Genomic DNA, 18,292 nt, shown 5'->3' with positions numbered 1-18,292 from the left:
AGGCTAGGGGACAGGGGGAGATAGGGGCTGTGGGAGGGAGGGAGAAGGGGAGAGAGGCTGTTTTAGAAAAGGAGAGGGAGTACAGTGAGAATCTACCCCCCCCCCCCCCCCCCCCCCCCCCCCTGGGTGCATGTTTTGGTTCTTGCCCTCGCACTACACAGATTACTCAAATAATCTTCAAGCTTGATTATTTGAATCAGCTGTGCAGTGCCGAAAGGTGTCCCCCTTGGGGCCCCCAGGACCTAGTTTGGGAAACACTGCTCTACAACAACAGAAGTGTGGAGAATGACATCTGACACCAATGACATTATTTTATTTATTTTTTTCGTATTAAAAACCCTCATTAAAAAAAAAAAGAAAATCTATACTTCCTGTTGTAGATCGCAGATTCCATGAGAGGGGATTGGCTAACTGGACAAACCAACCAATGAGAGACGGCCTTGGAAGGATAAAGTTTAAAAAAACAAAAAAACATGATGAGGATCGCCCAGTCACGTCGGCCATTGGTGTCTCAGAAGTTTGGTCGCTTGTTAAAATGTCCAGTCCCTCTTTGACCACAACCCCAATTGAAAAACCCCACTGTACAAACATCTTTGTAAACAACACAAGGGCTGCCTCCAAAATTGCATCTTAATTCCTTATATAGTGTACTACTTTTGACCAGGGCCCATAGGGAAACCAATAGGGAAAACCAATAGGGAAACCTATAGGGAAACCAATAGGGAAACCAATAGGGAAAACCAATAGGGGAAATCAATAGGGAAACCAATAGGGAAACCCATAGGGAAACCCATAGGGGAAACCAATAGGGGAAATCAATAGGGAAACCAATAGGGAAACCCATAGGGAAACCAATAGGGAAACCCATAGGGAAACCAATAGGGAAACCCATAGGGGAACCAATAGGGAAACCCATAGGGAAACCAATAGGGGAACCAATAGGGAAAACCAATAGGGAAAACCAATAGGGAAAACCAATAGGGAAACCAATAGGGAAAACCAATAGGGACACCCATAGGGAAACCAATAGGGAAACCATTGGGCTCTGGTCAAATATAATACACTTGGGTGCCATTTCAGACGGAAGAAAACCCAGGCAAGACATAGAAGGATGATTGGATCATAGTTGGATTCTCCAGAAAATAAAAAAAAACCCTATTTGAAGGCAACATCATCAGGCTAAAAGACAATATGATAGTTACTGAAAAAACATTATACTTTTTTTTTCTCTTTTTACACATTATCATCACTGTTGTATCCACAGGTTTACTCCTCAAATGAAACTCACATATAATAAGAATAATAAGAATAATAATCACTGTCATAGCCACAGGTTTACTCCTCAAATACTTTACTCCTGTCGCAGTATAGCATCTCTCAGTAGAGACAAAACTAGTCATTTTTTTTTTTAAAAAGACAGAAAAAGACAGAGAAATGATGTTGAATGATCGAAGGAAAATAAAAAAAAAAGTTAGAAAATAAACCCCCAGGAGCAAGTTATCTGTATGAACTGAACTATATAGGTGCCTCTTTGGGACTTTGTCTTTTTATCTCTGGCTAATATAGAGGTGTTTATAAATACCGCATCACCGTGGCAACGTGCACATTCTGGTTAGACATTCCGTTTCTACGGCTACTGTCTCCGTTAGCAATAACACTGTGTGTAGGGGATCGGGATTTTTATTTCGGTTCATATTGACTGATTTACCTATTTCGTTTTACTTTATTTTATGAACTTAATTTTTCCATTTCAGTTGCATACAGTTGGAATATCTATATTTCTAAGTAGAAATCTTGTTCTCGTGACACTGGAGAGTGATAATGGTTAATCTGTGTGTAAAAACTGATGTATTTGTAGCTTTGAATCCGTTGGTCGGTTTGTTTGTTGGTTGTTGGTGTTAAAGGGGCGTCACCACACAGGAAAGTTCATTCCATGTTAGGTTTTAGTCACGTCGGAATGCTGGCACTGCTGAGAGAGACAGCAGCAAATCAGACCTGAAAGGGAGAGAGAGAGAGAGAGAGAGAGGTGGGTAGAGAGAGAGAGAGAGAGAGGTGGGTAGAGAGAGGTGGGTAGAGAGAGAGAGAGAGAGGTGGGTAGAGAGAGAGAGAGAGAGAGAGAGGTGGGTAGAGAGAGAGAGAGAGAGAGAGAGAGAGAGAGAGAGGTGGGTAGAGAGAGAGAGAGAGAGAGAGAGGTGGGTAGAGAGAGAGAGAGATAGAGAGAGAGAGAGGTGGGTAGAGAGAGAGAGAGAGAGAGAGAGAGAGAGAGAGAGAGAAGGTGGGTAGAGAGAGAGAGAGAGAGAGAGAGAGGTGGGGAGAGAGAGAGAGAGAGAGAGAGAGAAGGTGGGTAGAGAGAGAGAGAGAGAGAGAGAGAGAGGGAAGGTGGGTAGAGAGAGAGAGAGAAGGTGGGTAGATAGAGAGAGAGAGAGAAGGTGGGTAGATGGAGAGAGAGAGAGAAAGAGAGAGAGAGAGGAGAGAGATAAAGAGGGAGGAGAAGAGAGAGAGGAGAAGAGAGAGATAAGGTGGGTAGATGGAGAGAGAGAAAGAGACATTAATGACACTTCTAACTGCACTCTAACTGCACTCTAACTGCACTCTCCTCACCTGATGTCTCTTGATATGAGAGGGAGAAGTTCTTACTCAATATATTCCTCAGGTTTAAGACAAGGAGGCCACAGCCAAATGCCTACAACTGTCGTTTCAATTAGGCAGTGGCATTATGACACCTACAAGTGGTTCTCACCTGGCTCAGTGCGACAGAGCAGCTGTGTATTAGAGGAGCTGACAGTTGGACTTTTTGCGTGTCTTCCCAGGTACTGGGGTTTTCCTGTTGATTTGCCTGACCAGGTCATAGAAGATCTGAAACACAGAGAGAGACACAACAATAGTTAGATACAAGTTAGCCATGGGTATGGTGTTAGGAAATAGTGGCTAGCCATGGGTATGATGTTAAGAAACAGTGGCTAGCCATGGGTATCATGTTAAGAAACAGTGGCTAGCCATGGGTATCATGTTAAGAAACAGTGGCTAGCCATGTGTATCATGTTAAGAAACAGTGACTAGCCATGGGTATCATGTTAAGAAACAGTGGCTAGCCATGGGTGTCATGTTAAGAAACAGTGGCTAGCCATGGGTATGGTGTTAAGAAACAGTGGCTAGCCATGGGTATCATGTTAAGAAACAGTGGCTAGCCATGGGTATCATGTTAAGAAACAGTGGGCTAGCCATGGGTATGGTGTTAAGAAACAGTGGCTAGCCATGGGTATCATGTTAAGAAACAGTGGCTAGCCATGGGTATCATGTTAAGAAATAGTGGCTAGCCATGGGTATGGTGTTAAGAAATAGTGGCTAGCCATGGGTATCATGTTAAGAAACAGTGGGCTAGCCATGGGTATCATGTTAAGAAACAGTGGCTAGCCATGGGTATCATGTTAAGAAACAGTGGCTAGCCATGGGTATCATGTTAAGAAATAGTGGCTAGCCATGGGTATGGTGTTAAGAAATAGTGGCTAGCCATGGGTATCATGTTAAGAAACAGTGGGCTAGCCATGGGTATCATGTTAAGAAACAGTGGCTAGCCATGGGTATCATGTTAAGAAACAGTGGCTAGCCATGGGTATCATGTTAATAAACAGTGGCTAGCCATGGATATCGTGTTAAGAAACAGTCACAGGTGTCTTGGTTTCAAAAAGCAAGACCATGAGAGAATACATGTAAATGGCAGAGTGTGCCATTGGACTCGATCGATTCACACACTGTCAGAAAGATGGTTTCAGAGTCAGTCAGAGCGTTATAGTCAGGCCCAAGGCTCAGACCAGATCTCAGTGGACAGCGTGAGTGATGTCACCCACATCCCAACCAGACAAGATGACACCTCAGGCCACAATATTCACTAGACGGACAAATCACGTCTCAATCTGTGAGAACTCACCCAAGGGTTTATTTATGGATGATGATTGACTCCTTCAGGGCAACTGTACATACAGAACCAGTCAAAGGTTTGGACACGCCTACTCATTCAAGGGTTTTTCTCCATTTCTACTATTTTCTACATTGTTGAATAATTGTGAAGACATTCAACACTATGTAATAACACAAACAAGTGTGAAACAAATCAAAATATATTTTATATTTGAGATTTTTCAAAGTAGCCACCCTTTGCCTTGATGACAGCTTTGCACTCTTGGCATTCTCTCAACCAGCTTCAACTGGAATGCTTTTGCAACAGTCTTGAAGGAGTTCTCACATATGCAAAGCACTTGTTGGCTGCTTTTCCTTCACTCTGCGGTCCAACTCATCCCAAACCATCTTAATTGGGTTGAGGTCGGGTGATTGTGGAGGCCAGGTCATCTGATGCAGCATTCCATCACTTTCCATCTGGGTCAAATAGCCCTTACACAGCCTGGAGGTGTGTTGGGTCATTGTCCCGTTGAAAAACAAATGATAGTCCCACTAAGTGCAAACCAGATGGGATGGCGTTATCGCTGCAGAATGCTGTGGTAGCCATGCTGGTTAAGTGTGCCTTAAATTCTAAATAAATCACTGACAGTGTCACCAGCAAAGCACCCCCCCACGCCATCACACCTCCTCCTCCATGCTTCACGGTGGGAACCACACATGCGGAGATCATCCGTTCACCTACACTGCGTCTCACAAAGACACGGCGGTCGGAACCAAAATGTCCATTGTGTTTCTTGGCCCAAGCAAGTCCCTTCTTCTTATTGGTGTCTTTTAGTGGTGGTTTCTTTGCAGCAATTCAAACATGAAGGTCTGATTCGAAAAGTCTCCTCTGAACAGTTGATGTTGAGATGTGTCTGTTACTTGAACTCTGTGAATATTTTTTTGGGGGGGCTGCAATTTCTGAGGCTGGTAAATATAATTTATCCTCTGCAGCAGAGGTAAATCGGGGTCTTGTTTTCCTGTGGCTGGTCCTCGTGAGAGCCAGTTTCATCATAGCGCTTGATGGTTTTTGCGACTGCACTTGAAGAGACTTTTCAAAGTTCTTGAAATTTTCCAGATTGACTGACCTTCATGTCTTGAAGTAATGATGGACTGTCGTTTCTCTTTGCTTATTTGAGCTGTTCTTGCCATAATATGGACTTGGTATTTTACCAAATAGGGCCTGTTAATTGAAATGCATTCCAGGTGACTAACTCATGAAGCTGGTTGAGAGAATTCCAAGAGTGTGCAAAGCTGTCATCAAGGCAAAGGGTGGCTATTTGAAGAATCTAAGATATAAAATATATATTTTTTGTGTGCAACACAAAAGGGTGGCTATTTGAAGAATCTAAGATATAAAATATATATTTTTGTGTGCAACACTTTTTTGGTTACTACATGATTCCATGTGTGTTATTTCATAGTTTTGATGTCTTTACTATTATTCTACAATGTAGAAAATAGTAAAAATAAAACCCCTTAATGAGTAGGTGTGTCCACACTTTTGACTGGTACTGTATATTCTCAAAATGTTGCAGTCAAATATGAAGTATTTAAAACAAGACTGAAGTATCTTAGACAAGACTGAAGTATTTAAAACAAGACTGAAGTATCTTAGACAAGAATGAAGTATTTAAAACAAGAATGAAGTATCTTCGACAAGAATGAAGTATCTTAAGACTATGTGAAGTATCTTAGACTATGTGAACTATTTTAGACTATGTGAAGTATCTTAGACTATGTGAAGTTGTGAAGTATCTTAGACTATGTGAAGTATCTTAGACTATGTGAAGTATTTTAAGACTATGTGAAGTATCTTAGACTATGTGAAGTATCTTAGACTATGTGAAGTATTTTAGACTATGTGAAGTACCTTAGACTATGTGAAGTACCTTAGACTATGTGAAGTATCTTAGACTATGTGAAGTATTTTAAGACTATGTGAAGTATCTTAGACTATGTGAAATATTTTAGACTATGTGAAGTATTTTAGACCATGTGAAGTATCTTAGACTATGTGAAGTATTTTCGACTATGTGAAGTATTTTAGACTATGTGAAGTATTTTAGACCATGTGAAGTATCTTAGACTATGTGAAGTACCTTAGACTATGTGAAGTACCTTAGACTATGTGAAGTATCTTAGACTATGTGAAGTATCTTAGACTATGTGAAGTACCTTAGACTATGTGAAGTACCTTAGACTATGTGAAGTATCTTAGACTATGTGAAGTATCTTAGACTATGTGAAGTATTTTAAGACTATGTGAAGTATCTTCGACTATGTGAAGTATCTTCGACTATGTGAAGTATCTTAGACTATGTGAAGTATTTTAAGACTATGTGAAGTATCTTAAGACTATGTGAAGTATCTTCGACTATGTGAAGTACCTTAGACTATGTGAAGTATCTTAGACTATGTGAAGTATCTTAGACTATGTGAAGTATTTTAAGACTATGTGAAGTATCTTAGACTATGTGAAGTATTTTAAGACTATGTGAATTATCTTAGACTGTGTGAAGTATCTTAGACTATGTGAAGTATTTTAAGACTATGTGAAGTATCTTAGACTATGTGAAGTATTTTAGACTATGTGAAGTATTTTAGACCATGTGAAGTATCTTAGACTATGTGAAGTATTTTCGACTATGTGAAGTATTTTAGACTATGTGAAGTATTTTAAGACTATGTGAAGTATCTTAGACTATGTGAAGTATTTTAAGACTATGTGAAGTATCTTAGATTATGTGAAGTATTTTCGACTATGTGAAGTATTTTAGACTATGTGAAGTATCTTAGACTATGTGAAGTATCTTAGACTATGTGAAGTATTTTAGACTATGTGAAGTATTTTCGACTATGTGAAGTATCTTAGACTATGTGAAGTATTTTAGACTATGTGAAGTATTTTAAGACTATGTGAAGTATCTTAGACTATGTGAAGTATTTTAAGACTATGTGAAGTATCTTAGACTATGTGAAGTATTTTAGACTATGTGAAGTATCTTTGGCAATAGTGTATTTATAGTATCACAAACTGGTCAGAATGAAGGAACGGTCTAATTATTTTATTTCAACAGACAACGCTGTTTGACTAGGGGGTAACAGACAAAGCTGGGGGTAGTTGTAGTTGTCACACACCCAGAGTGTTACATAACTCATATACACACACCACACCACATCCATTTGGAGCAGACAGCCTCCTGTCCTGAATCTGCACTCTTTGGACATAAAACATACCCCTTGGACATAATCAATGGTTACAGCTCGAGCCAATTGCATAATTATAGTGATTAAACCAATATCAATCAGGTGTGTGAGAGAGAGAGAGAGAGAGAGAGAGAGAGAGAAAGACACAGAGAGAAAGACACAGAGAGAAAGACACAGAGAGAGAGAGAGAGAGAGAGAGAGAGAGAGAGAGAGAGAGAGAGAGAGAGAGAGAGAGAAAGACACAGAGAGAGAGAGAGTGAGAGAAAGACACAGAGAGAGAGAGAGACAGAGAGTGAGAGAGACAGAGAAAGAGAGAGAGAGAGAGAGAGAGAGAGAAAGACACAGCGAGACAGAGTGAGAGAGACAGAGAGAGACAGAGAGAGAGAGAGAGACAGAGAGAGGGTGCGATCATGCCAGGAGACAAGGATATCTCTTAGGCTGATATTACCCATTAAGCCCATTTCCTGTTGACAATGACATCTCTCTAATGGAGCCAGCTTGTTGTCAATGACACAGGTTGTGGATCAACCAAAGACCTACAGTCTCTATTAGAAGTGAGTCATCTCTATTAGAATAGTCATCTCTATTAGAAGTGAGTCATCTCTATTAGAATAGAGTCATCTCTATTAGAATAGAGTCATCTCTATTAGAATAGAGTCATCTCTATTAGAAGTGAGTTATCTCTATTAGAAGTGAGTCATCTCATCTCAGTATATTCCGTGGTGCCCCAAATCCTAATGAGTTCATTGTTACATGATTCATTTAAATCGGGTAACAATTAAACATAGTTAGTTATTGATAAATAACCATCATCCCATTAATCAAAGTCACGTTACAACAGTTACAACATTGCTGAGGGGAAAAAAATATATTTAATCCATTTTAGAATAAGGCTGTAACGTAACAAAATGTGGAAAATGTCAAAGGGGTCTGAAAACCTTCCGAATGCCCTGTATTGTGGTGGAACAAAACACAGGGTTGTTGACTGAAGTAGACTGCCTGGCGTGTGTGTGTGTGTGTGTTTGACTAGACGTTGGAAAGTGATTTCTATGTGTACAGAGAGGGTGAGGCTGTTATTTGTTTATGTGTGTGTATATATATATATGAGGTGACGCAGGCCAGATGAGGGGACGCAGGCCAGATGAGGGGACGCAGGCCAGATCAGGGGACGTCGCTGGCTGGTAGCCCTGGGCCTGCGTCCCCTCATCTGGCCTGCGTCCCCTCATCTGGCCTGCGTCACCTCATCTGGCCTGCGTCCCCTCATCTGGCCTGCGTCACCTCATCTGGCCTGCGTCACCTCATCTGGCCTGCGTCACCTCATATATACATACATACATACACACACACACACACACACACACACACACACACACACACACACACACACACACACACACACACACACACACACACACACACACACACACACACACACACACACACACACACACACAGCACCATTGTGTGACTCAGGAGATAGGGTGACATCAGAGACCGTTCTGAACACAGTGGGACCAGGAGGAAGGTTCAGCTCCAAGGACAGTTAATGATTACCCTCCAACTAAATATATAAAATATACCCACACTGCTACTGACAGCAACGACCCAGTCTAATCCCATCAGTTTCTGTCCATAGGAGGTACAGAACCTGTTGTTTACAGTTTCTGTCCATAGGAGGTACAGAACCTGTTGATGAACGTTTCTGTCCATAGGAGGTACAGAACCTGTTGTTTACAGTTTCTGTCCATAGGAGGTACAGAACCTGTTGATTACAGTTTCTGTTCATATGAGTGTGAGGTGTGTGTGTGTTGTACTGATGCAGGGTGTGTGAGGTTTGTGTGTGTGTTGTACTGATGCAGGGTGTGTGAGGTGTGTGTGTGTGTTGTACTGAAGCAGGGTGTGTGAGGTGTGTGTTGTACTGATGCAGGGTGTGTGAGGTGTGTGTGTTGTTCTCACCTCGTTGACGTTGATCTTGGACTTTGCGGAGGACTCCAGGAAAGCACAGCTGCTCCACTGTCTGGCCAGGTTCTGTCCCTGTTCCTTCCCCACAACACGCTCATCCTCCAGATCACATTTATTACCCACCAAAATCATCGGAACCTGGAGGGGGGGGGGGGGGGGGGGAGAAGGGAGGAGGAGGGGGGGGCGGAGGAGGGGGAGGATGAGGGGGGAGGAGGGGGAGGGGAGAGAAGGAGGGAGGGGTGATGGGGAGGAAGAGGGAGGAGGAGGGGAGGGGGAGGAGGAGGGGAGAGGAGGGGGGAGGAGGGAGGAGGGAGGAGGGGAGGAGGAGGGGGGAGGAGGGGAGGAGGAGGAGGAAGGAGGAGGGGGGAGGAGGAGGGAGGAGGGGAGGGGAAGGAGGAGGGGAGGGGGAAGAGGAGGGGAGTAAATAAAGAGTGGAAGCAGGGGAGAGAGGGAGAGACCGGAGAGAGGCAGGGAGATGGCGAGAAAGAGAAAGCGTGAGAGAGAAATGTAAAAAAGAGTGGAGACAGGAAATAGAGAGGGAGATAATATAGAGAGGGAGATAATATAGGGAGGGAGATAATATAGGGATGGAGATAATATAGGGAGAGATAATATAGAGAGGGAGATAATATAGAGAGGGAGATAATATAGGGAGAGAGATAATATAGGGAGGGAGATAATATAGGGAGGGAGATAATATAGAGAGGGGGATAATATAGGGAGAGAGATAATATAGGGAGGGAGATAATATAGGGAGGGAGATAATATAGGGATGGAGATAATATAGGGAGAGAGATAATATAGGGAGAGAGATAATATAGGGAGGGAGATAATATAGAGAGGGGGATAATATAGAGAGAGATAATATAGAGGGAGATAATATAGGGAGGGAGATAATATAGAGAGGGAGATAATATAGGGAGAGAGATAATATAGGGAGAGAGATAATATAGGGAGAGAGATAATATAGGGAGGGAGGGAGAGAGAGAGGGAGATAATATAGAGAGGGAGATAATATAGGGAGGGAGATAATATAGGGAGAGAGATAATATAGGGAGAGAGATAATATAGGGAGGGAGATAATATAGGGAGGGAGATAATATAGGGAGGGAGATAATATAGGGAGGGAGATAATATAGGGATGGAGATAATATAGGGAGAGAGATAATATAGGGAGAGAGATAATATAGGGAGGGAGATAATATAGAGAGGGGGATAATATAGAGAGAGATAATATAGAGGGAGATAATATAGGGAGGGAGATAATATAGAGAGGGAGATAATATAGGGAGAGAGATAATATAGGGAGAGAGATAATATAGGGAGAGAGATAATATAGGGAGGGAGGGAGAGAGAGAGGGAGATAATATAGAGAGGGAGATAATATAGGGAGGGAGATAATATAGGGAGAGAGATAATATAGGGAGAGAGATAATATAGGGAGGGAGATAATATAGGGAGGGAGATAATATAGGGAGAGAGATAATATAGGGAGGGAGATAATATAGGGAGGGAGATAATATAGGGAGAGAGATAATATAGGGAGGGAGATAATATAGGGAGGGAGATAATATAGGGAGGGAGATAATATAGGGAGAGAGATAATATAGGGAGAGAGATAATATAGGGAGGGAGATAATATAGAGAGGGAGATAATATAGGGAGGGAGATAATATAGGGAGGGAGATAATATAGGGAGGGAGATAATATAGAGAGAGAGATAATATAGGGAGGGAGATAATATAGGGAGAGAGATAATATAGGGAGAGAGATAATATAGGGAGGGAGATAATATAGGGAGAGAGATAATATAGAGAGGGAGATAATATAGGGAGGGAGATAATATAGGGAGAGAGATAATATAGGGAGGGAGATAATATAGGGAGGGAGATAATATAGGGAGGGAGATAATATAGAGAGGGAGATAATATAGGGAGGGAGATAATATAGAGGGGGAGATAATATAGGGAGGGAGATAATATAGGGAGAGAGATAATATAGGGAGGGAGATAATATAGGGAGGGAGATAATATAGGGAGGGAGATAATATAGGGAGGGAGATAATATAGGGAGGGAGATAATATAGGGAGGGAGGGAGAGAGAGAGGGAGATAATATAGAGAGGGAGATAATATAGGGAGAGAGATAATATAGAGAGGGAGATAATATAGGGAGAGAGATAATATAGGGAGGGAGATAATATAGGGAGGGAGATAATATAGGGAGAGAGATAATATAGGGAGGGAGATAATATAGGGAGGGAGATAATATAGGGAGGGAGATAATATAGGGAGGGAGATAATATAGGGAGAGAGATAATATAGGGAGAGAGATAATATAGAGAGGGAGATAATATAGAGAGGGAGATAATATAGGGAGGGAGATAATATAGGGAGAGAGATAATATAGGGAGGGAGATAATATAGGGAGGGAGATAATATAGGGAGGGAGATAATATAGGGAGGGAGATAATATAGGGAGAGAGATAATATAGGGAGGGAGATAATATAGGGAGAGAGATAATATAGGGATGGAGATAATATAGGGAGAGAGATAATATAGGGAGAGAGATAATATAGAGAGGGAGATAATATAGGGAGAGAGATAATATAGGGAGGGAGATAATATAGGGAGAGAGATAATATAGGGAGGGAGATAATATAGGGAGAGAGATAATATAGAGAGGGAGATAATATAGGGAGGGAGATAATATAGGGAGAGAGATAATATAGGGAGGGAGATAATATAGGGAGAGAGATAATATAGGGAGGGAGATAATATAGGGAGAGAGATAATATAGAGAGGGAAATAATATAGGGAGGGAGATAATATAGGGAGAGAGATAATATAGGGAGGGAGAGAGAGAGAGAAGTTTTATATTATTCTAGGTCACATTAAACACTTTGATAGGTATGAAGGGTTGTTATGTTGTTGAGTTCATAGGCTCTATAGGAGATTACTGTTTCCACAAGCACAGCTGAGTTAGTGACAGAGAGAGGAGTGGAATGAAACACACAGCTGAGTTAGTGAGAGAGAGAGGAGTGGAATGAAACACACAGCTGAGTTAGTGACAGAGAGAGGAGTGGAATGAAACACACAGCTGAGTTAGTGACAGAGAGAGGAGTGGAATGAAACACACAGCTGAGTTAGTGACAGAGAGAGGAGTGGAATGAAACACACAGCTGAGTTAGTGTCCTCTCCTGGTTTACTGTAGAGAGAGAGGAATGGAATGAAACACACAGCTGAGTTAGTGACAGAGAGAGGAGTGGAATGAAACACACAGCTGAGTTAGTGACAGAGAGAGGAGTGGAATGAAACACACAGCTGAGTTAGTGACAGAGAGAGGAGTGGAATGAAACACACAGCTGAGTTAGTGACAGAGAGAGGAGTGGAATGAAACACACAGCTGAGTTAGTGACAGAGAGAGGAGTGGAATGAAACACACAGCTGAGTTAGTGACAGAGAGAGGAGTGGAATGAAACACACAGCTGAGTTAGTGTCCTCTCCTGGTTTACTGTAGAGAGAGAGGAATGGAATGAAACACACAGCTGAGTTAGTGACAGAGAGAGGAGTGGAATGAAACACACAGCTGACTTAGTGACAGAGAGAGGAGTGGAATGAAACACACAGCTGAGTTAGTGACAGAGAGAGGAGTGGAATGAAACACACAGCTGAGTTAGTGACAGAGAGAGGAGTGGAATGAAACACACAGCTGAGTTAGTGACAGAGAGAGGAGTGGAATGAAACACACAGCTGAGTTAGTGACAGAGAGAGGAGTGGAATGAAACACACAGCTGAGTTAGTGAGAGAGAGGAATGAAATGAAACACACAGCTGAGTGTCTCTAGACATGGAGAGTTGGTCTGTAACCCTCTAGTCTCTAGACATGGAGAGTTGGTCTGTAACCCTCTAGTCTCTAGACATGGAGAGTTGGTCTGTAACCCTCTAGTCTCTAGACATGGAGAGGTGGTCTGTAACCCTCTAGTCTCTAGACATGGAGAGGTGGTCTGTAACCTCTAGTCTCTAGACATGGAGAGTTGGTCTGTAACCCTCTAGTCTCTAGACATGGAGAGTTGGTCTGTAACCCTCTAGTCTCTAGACATGGAGAGATGGTCTGTAACCTCCCTCTAGTCTCTAGACATGGAGAGTTGGTCTGTAACCCTCTAGTCTCTAGACATGGAGAGTTGGTCTGTAACCCTCTAGTCTCTAGACTTGGAGAGTTGGTCTGTAACCCTCTAGTCTCTAGACATGGAGAGTTGGTCTGTAACCCTCTAGTCTCTAGACATGGAGAGGTGGTCTGTAACCCTCTAGTCTCTAGACATGGAGAGTTGGTCTGTAACCCTCTAGTCTCTAGACATGGAGAGTTGGTCTGTAACCCTCTAGTCTCTAGACATGGAGAGTTGGTCTGTAACCCTCTAGTCTCTAGACATGGAGAGTTGGTCTGTAACCTCCCTCTAGTCTCTAGACATGGAGAGTTGGTCTGTAACCCTCTAGTCTCTAGACATGGAGAGATGGTCTGTAACCTCCCTCTAGTCTCTAGACATGGAGAGTTGGTCTGTAACCCTCTAGTCTCTATACATGGAGGGGTGGTCTGTAACCCTCTAGTCTCTAGACATGGAGAGTTGGTCTGTAACCTCTAGTCTCTAGACATGGAGAGTTGGTCTGTAACCCTCTAGTCTCTAGACATGGAGAGTTGGTCTGTAACCCTCTAGTCTCTAGACATGGAGAGTTGGTCTGTAACCCTCTAGTCTCTAGACATGGAGAGTTGGTCTGTAACCTCCCTCTAGTCTCTAGACATGGAGAGGTGGTCTGTAACCCTCTAGTCTCTAGACATGGAGAGTTGGTCTGTAATCCCTCTAGTCTCTAGACATGGAGAGATGGTCTGTAACCCTCTAGTCTCTAGACATGGAGAGTTGGTCTGTAACCCTCTAGTCTCTAGACATGGAGGGGTGGTCTGTAACCTCCCTCTAGTCTCTAGACATGGAGAGGTGGTCTGTAACCCTCTAGTCTCTAGACATGGAGAGTTGGTCTGTAACCCTCTAGTCTCTAGACATGGAGAGTTGGTCTGTAACCCTCTAGTCTCTAGACATGGAGAGTTGGTCTGTAACCCTCTAGTCTCTAGACATGGAGAGTTGGTCTGTAACCCTCTAGTCTCTATACATGGAGAGTTGGTCTGTAACCCTCTAGTCTCTATACATGGAGAGGTGGTCTGTAACCCTCTAGTCTCTAGACATGGAGAGTTGGTCTGTAACCCTCTAGTCTCTAGACATGGAGAGTTGGTCTGTAACCCTCTAGTCTCTAGACATGGAGAGATGGTCTGTAACCCTCTAGTCTCTAGACATGGAGAGGTGGTCTGTATTCATGTGTGTGTGTATGTATTCATGTGTGTGTGTGTGTGTGTGTGTGTGTGTGTGTGTGTGTGTGTGTATGTATTCATGCGTGTGTGTGTGTGTGTGTGTGTGTGTGTGTGTGTGTGTGTGTGTATTCATGCATGTGTGTATGTATTCATGCGTGTGTGTGTGTGTGTGTGTGTGTGTGTGTGTGTGTGTGTATGTATTCATGTGTGTGTGTGTGTGTGTGTGTGTGTGTGTGTGTGTGTGTGTGTGTGTGTGTATTCATGTGTGTGTGTGTGTATGTATTCATGCGTGTGTGTGTATTCATGTGTGTGTGTGTGTGTATTCATGCGTGTGTGATAACTTACATCGTCAGTGTCTTTGACTCGGAGGATCTGTTCTCGTAGGTCTTGCAGATCGTTGAAGGTGGACTGGGCTGTGATGGAGTACACTAACGCAAAGCCCTGGCCATTCTTCATGTACAGATCTCTCATGGCTGTGAATTGTTCCTGTGGAGGAGAGAGAGACATACAGGAAGCCAAAGACTTGTCATTAGGGGGTGATAACATGGGCAAGGATCCAATCTAAAGATGTCATTAGGGGGTGATAACATGGGCAAGGATCCAATCTAAAGACGTCATTAGAGGTGATAACATTGGCAAGGATCCAATCTAAAGCCTTGTCATTAGGGTTGATAACATGTGCAAGGATCCCATCTCAAGCCTTGTCATTGGGGATGATAACATGGGCAAGGATCCCATCTATAACTTTGTCATTAGGAATGATAACATGTGCAAGGATCTCATCTATAGCCTGGTCATTAGGGACGATAACATGGGCAAGGATCCCATCTATAGCCTGGTCATTAGAGATGATAACATGGGCAAGGATCCCATCTATAGCCTGGTCATTAGGGATGATAACATGGGCAAGGATCCCATCTATAGCCTGGTCATTAGGGATGATAACATGGGCAAGGATCCCATCTATAGCCTGGTCATTAGAGATGATAACATGGGCAAGGGTCCCATCTATAGCCTGGTCATTAGAGATGATAACATGGGCAAGGATACATCCAATGCTTTTCTCTTTATCTTGTGTAAATATTTGCCCTGCACACTTCCATCACCTGGCTTGGATGGGGTGAGCCTCAGTACCATTCCAACTGAGTTAACAAGATGTTAGATCACAGTAGAGATACTGAAGACAGTGTGGTGGAGGAGGAGAAGGCTGATCACAGTAGAGATACTGAAGACAGTGTGGAGGAGGTGGAGGAGGCTGATCACAGTAGAGATACTGAAGACAGTGTGGAGGAGGTGGAGGAGGCTGATCACAGTAGAGATACTGAAGACAGTGTGGGGGAGGAGGCTGATCACAGTAGAGATACTGAAGATAGTGTGGAGGAGGAGGCTGATCACAGTATATATACTGAAGACAGTGTGGTGGTGGAGGAGGAGGCTGATCACAGTAGAGATACTGAAGATAGTGTGGAGGAGGAGGCTGATCACAGTAGAGATGTTGAAGACAGTGTGGAGGAGGAGGCTGATCACAGTAGAGATGTTGAAGACAGTGTGGAGGAGGAGGCTGATCACAGTAGAGATGTTGAAGACAGTGTGGAGGAGGAGGCTGATCACAGTAGAGATGTTGAAGACAGTGTGGAGGAGGCTGATCACAGTATAGATACTGAAGACAGTGTGGTGGTGGAGGAGGAGGCTGATCACAGTAGAGATACTGAAGACAGTGTGGAGGAGGAGGAGGAGGCTGATCACAGTAGAGATACTGAAGACTGTGGAGGAGGAGGCTGATCACAGTAGAGATACTGAAGACAGTGTGGTGGAGGAGGAGGCTGATCACAGTGGAGATGTTGAAGACAGTGTGGTGGAGGAGGCTGATCACAATAGAGATACTGAAGACAGCGTGGAGGAGGCTGATCACAGTAGAGATACTGAAAACAGTGTGGAGGAGGAGGCTGATCACAGTAGAGATGTTGAAGACAGTGTGGAGGAGGCTGATCACAGTAGAGATACTGAAGACAGTGTGGTGGAGGAGGAGGAGGCTGATCACAGTAGAGATACTGAAGAGAGTGTGGTGGAGGAGGAGGCTGATCACAGTAGAGATACTGAAGACAGTGTGGAGGAGGCTGATCACAGTAGAGATACTGAAGACAGTGTGGTGGAGGAGGAGAAGGCTGATCACAGTAGAGATACTGAAGACAGTGTGGAGGAGGTGGAGGAGGCTGATCACAGTAGAGATACTGAAGACAGTGTGGAGGAGGCTGATCACAGTAGAGATACTGAAGACAGTGTGGAGGAGGAGGAGGAGGCTGATCACAGTAGAGATACTGAAGATAGTGTGGAGGAGGAGGCTGATCACAGTATAGATACTGAAGACAGTGTGGTGGTGGAGGAGGAGGCTGATCACAGTAGAGATACTGAAGACAGTGTGGAGGAGGAGGCTGATCACAGTAGAGATGCTGAAGACAGTGTGGAGGAGGAGGAGGAGGCTGATCCCAGTAAAGATGTTGAAGACAGTGTGGAGGAGGAGGCTGATCACAGTGGAGATGTTGAAGACAGTGTGGAGGAGGAGGCTGATCACAGTAGAGATGTTGAAGACAGTGTGGAGGAGGCTGATCACAGTAGAGATACTGAAGACAGTGTGGTGGAGGAGGAGGAGGCTGATCACAGTAGAGATACTGAAGAGAGTGTGGTGGAGGAGGAGGCTGATCACAGTAGAGATACTGAAGACAGTGTGGAGGAGGCTGATCACAGTAGAGATACTGAAGACAGTGTGGTGGAGGCTGATCACAGTAGAGATACTGACGACAGTGTGGAGGAGGCTGATCACAGTAGAGATACTGAAGACAGTGTGGTGGAGGAGGAGGAGGCTGATCACAGTAGAGATACTGAAGACAGTGTGGAAGAGGAGGAGGCTGATCACAGTAGAGATGTTGAAGACAGTGTGGAGGAGGCTGATCTCTCTCTCTCTGTTCGTCGTTCATGTCATCTCTGTCTGCTGTCAGTAGTGAGTCTGTAACGACCTCCAAGATGAATAACCTGCCACACCACCTCTGCATCGCCCTGCGTCATGATAATGAGGGGTGGCCACCGTCGTCGCTAAGGAGACTGTTTACATGGCAGAACCTCAAAGGCCATTAGGTGTTGTTAGAGACTACCGTGGCGGGGCGATAGGAGTGGGGGGGGCGATAGGAGTGGGGGGGCGATAGGAGTGGGGGTGCGATGGTGGAGGCGCGTGTGTGTGTCTATGTGTCTGTGTGTGTGTGTGTGTGTGTGTGTCTGTCTATGTGTCTGTGTGTCTGTGTGTGTGTGTGTGTGCGCCTGTGTGTGTGTGTGTGTGTGCGCCTGTGTGTGTGTGTGTGCGTGCCATTCTCTTGTGTGCAAAACAAAGACGTTTAACAAAACCAGAGGTCACCCGGGTGGCTCGCACGGTCATCTTCGCAATTCACAAGTGATATCTGTTGTCAGTACTGTTACAATGGTGGCCAATAGCGTGAGAGTCAAAACCCAACTGTTTCCCAAACAGATGAAACACATTTTTTTTTTTTTTAAAAGGTTACATGACCTGAGTCCCAAACGGCACCTTATTCCCTATATAGTGCACTACTTTTGATACAGAGCCATGTGGGCACCGGGTCAGAAGTAGCGCCCTATGTAGGGATTAGGGTGCCATAGCAACAGCGTTCCATTCATTGGGGGAAAACCCCAGGCTAAGATTCTATTGGTGTCTTTCTTTCATATTCACAGGAAGATGATTTTGGTCTGTACTCACTGACCCTGTCCTCCAGTTTCAACTGGAACGATGACACATTCTGATTCTGAGCTTGAATTTACAAGTG

The 18,292-nt window shown here is 43.7% G+C and overlaps 1 protein-coding gene across 2 annotated transcripts in view; it reads right to left on the bottom strand.

The window, feature by feature from the left end:
* Positions 1 to 310: 310 nt before the first annotated feature.
* LOC139379621 (ras-related protein Rap-1b) overlaps positions 311 to 18,292 on the bottom strand; it is a 100,054-nt gene continuing 82,072 nt past the window's right edge. Inside the window, exons 5-9 of one of the 2 annotated variants that reach the window (XR_011628398.1) lie at positions 14,808 to 14,948; positions 9,103 to 9,246; positions 2,741 to 2,856; positions 976 to 1,995; positions 311 to 704 (exon numbers count right to left, since the gene is read on the bottom strand). Coding sequence is in view for 1 of the 2 variants with exons in the window: in XM_071122423.1 (XP_070978524.1) it covers positions 2,770 to 2,856; positions 9,103 to 9,246; positions 14,808 to 14,948 (372 nt within the window). In the remaining variant the exon portion in view is untranslated. Of the gene's footprint in view, positions 1,996 to 2,740; positions 2,857 to 9,102; positions 9,247 to 14,807; positions 14,949 to 18,292 lie in introns of both variants that reach the window. The other variant, XM_071122423.1, reaches the window with a different exon arrangement.

The sequence above is a fragment of the Oncorhynchus clarkii genome, chromosome 21 (assembly GCF_045791955.1).
Source record: "Oncorhynchus clarkii lewisi isolate Uvic-CL-2024 chromosome 21, UVic_Ocla_1.0, whole genome shotgun sequence".
NCBI classification, from domain to species: domain Eukaryota; kingdom Metazoa; phylum Chordata; class Actinopteri; order Salmoniformes; family Salmonidae; genus Oncorhynchus; species Oncorhynchus clarkii.
The sequence above is the reverse complement of the archived record's forward strand: the minus strand, read 5'-3'. Positions and strand labels throughout refer to the sequence as shown.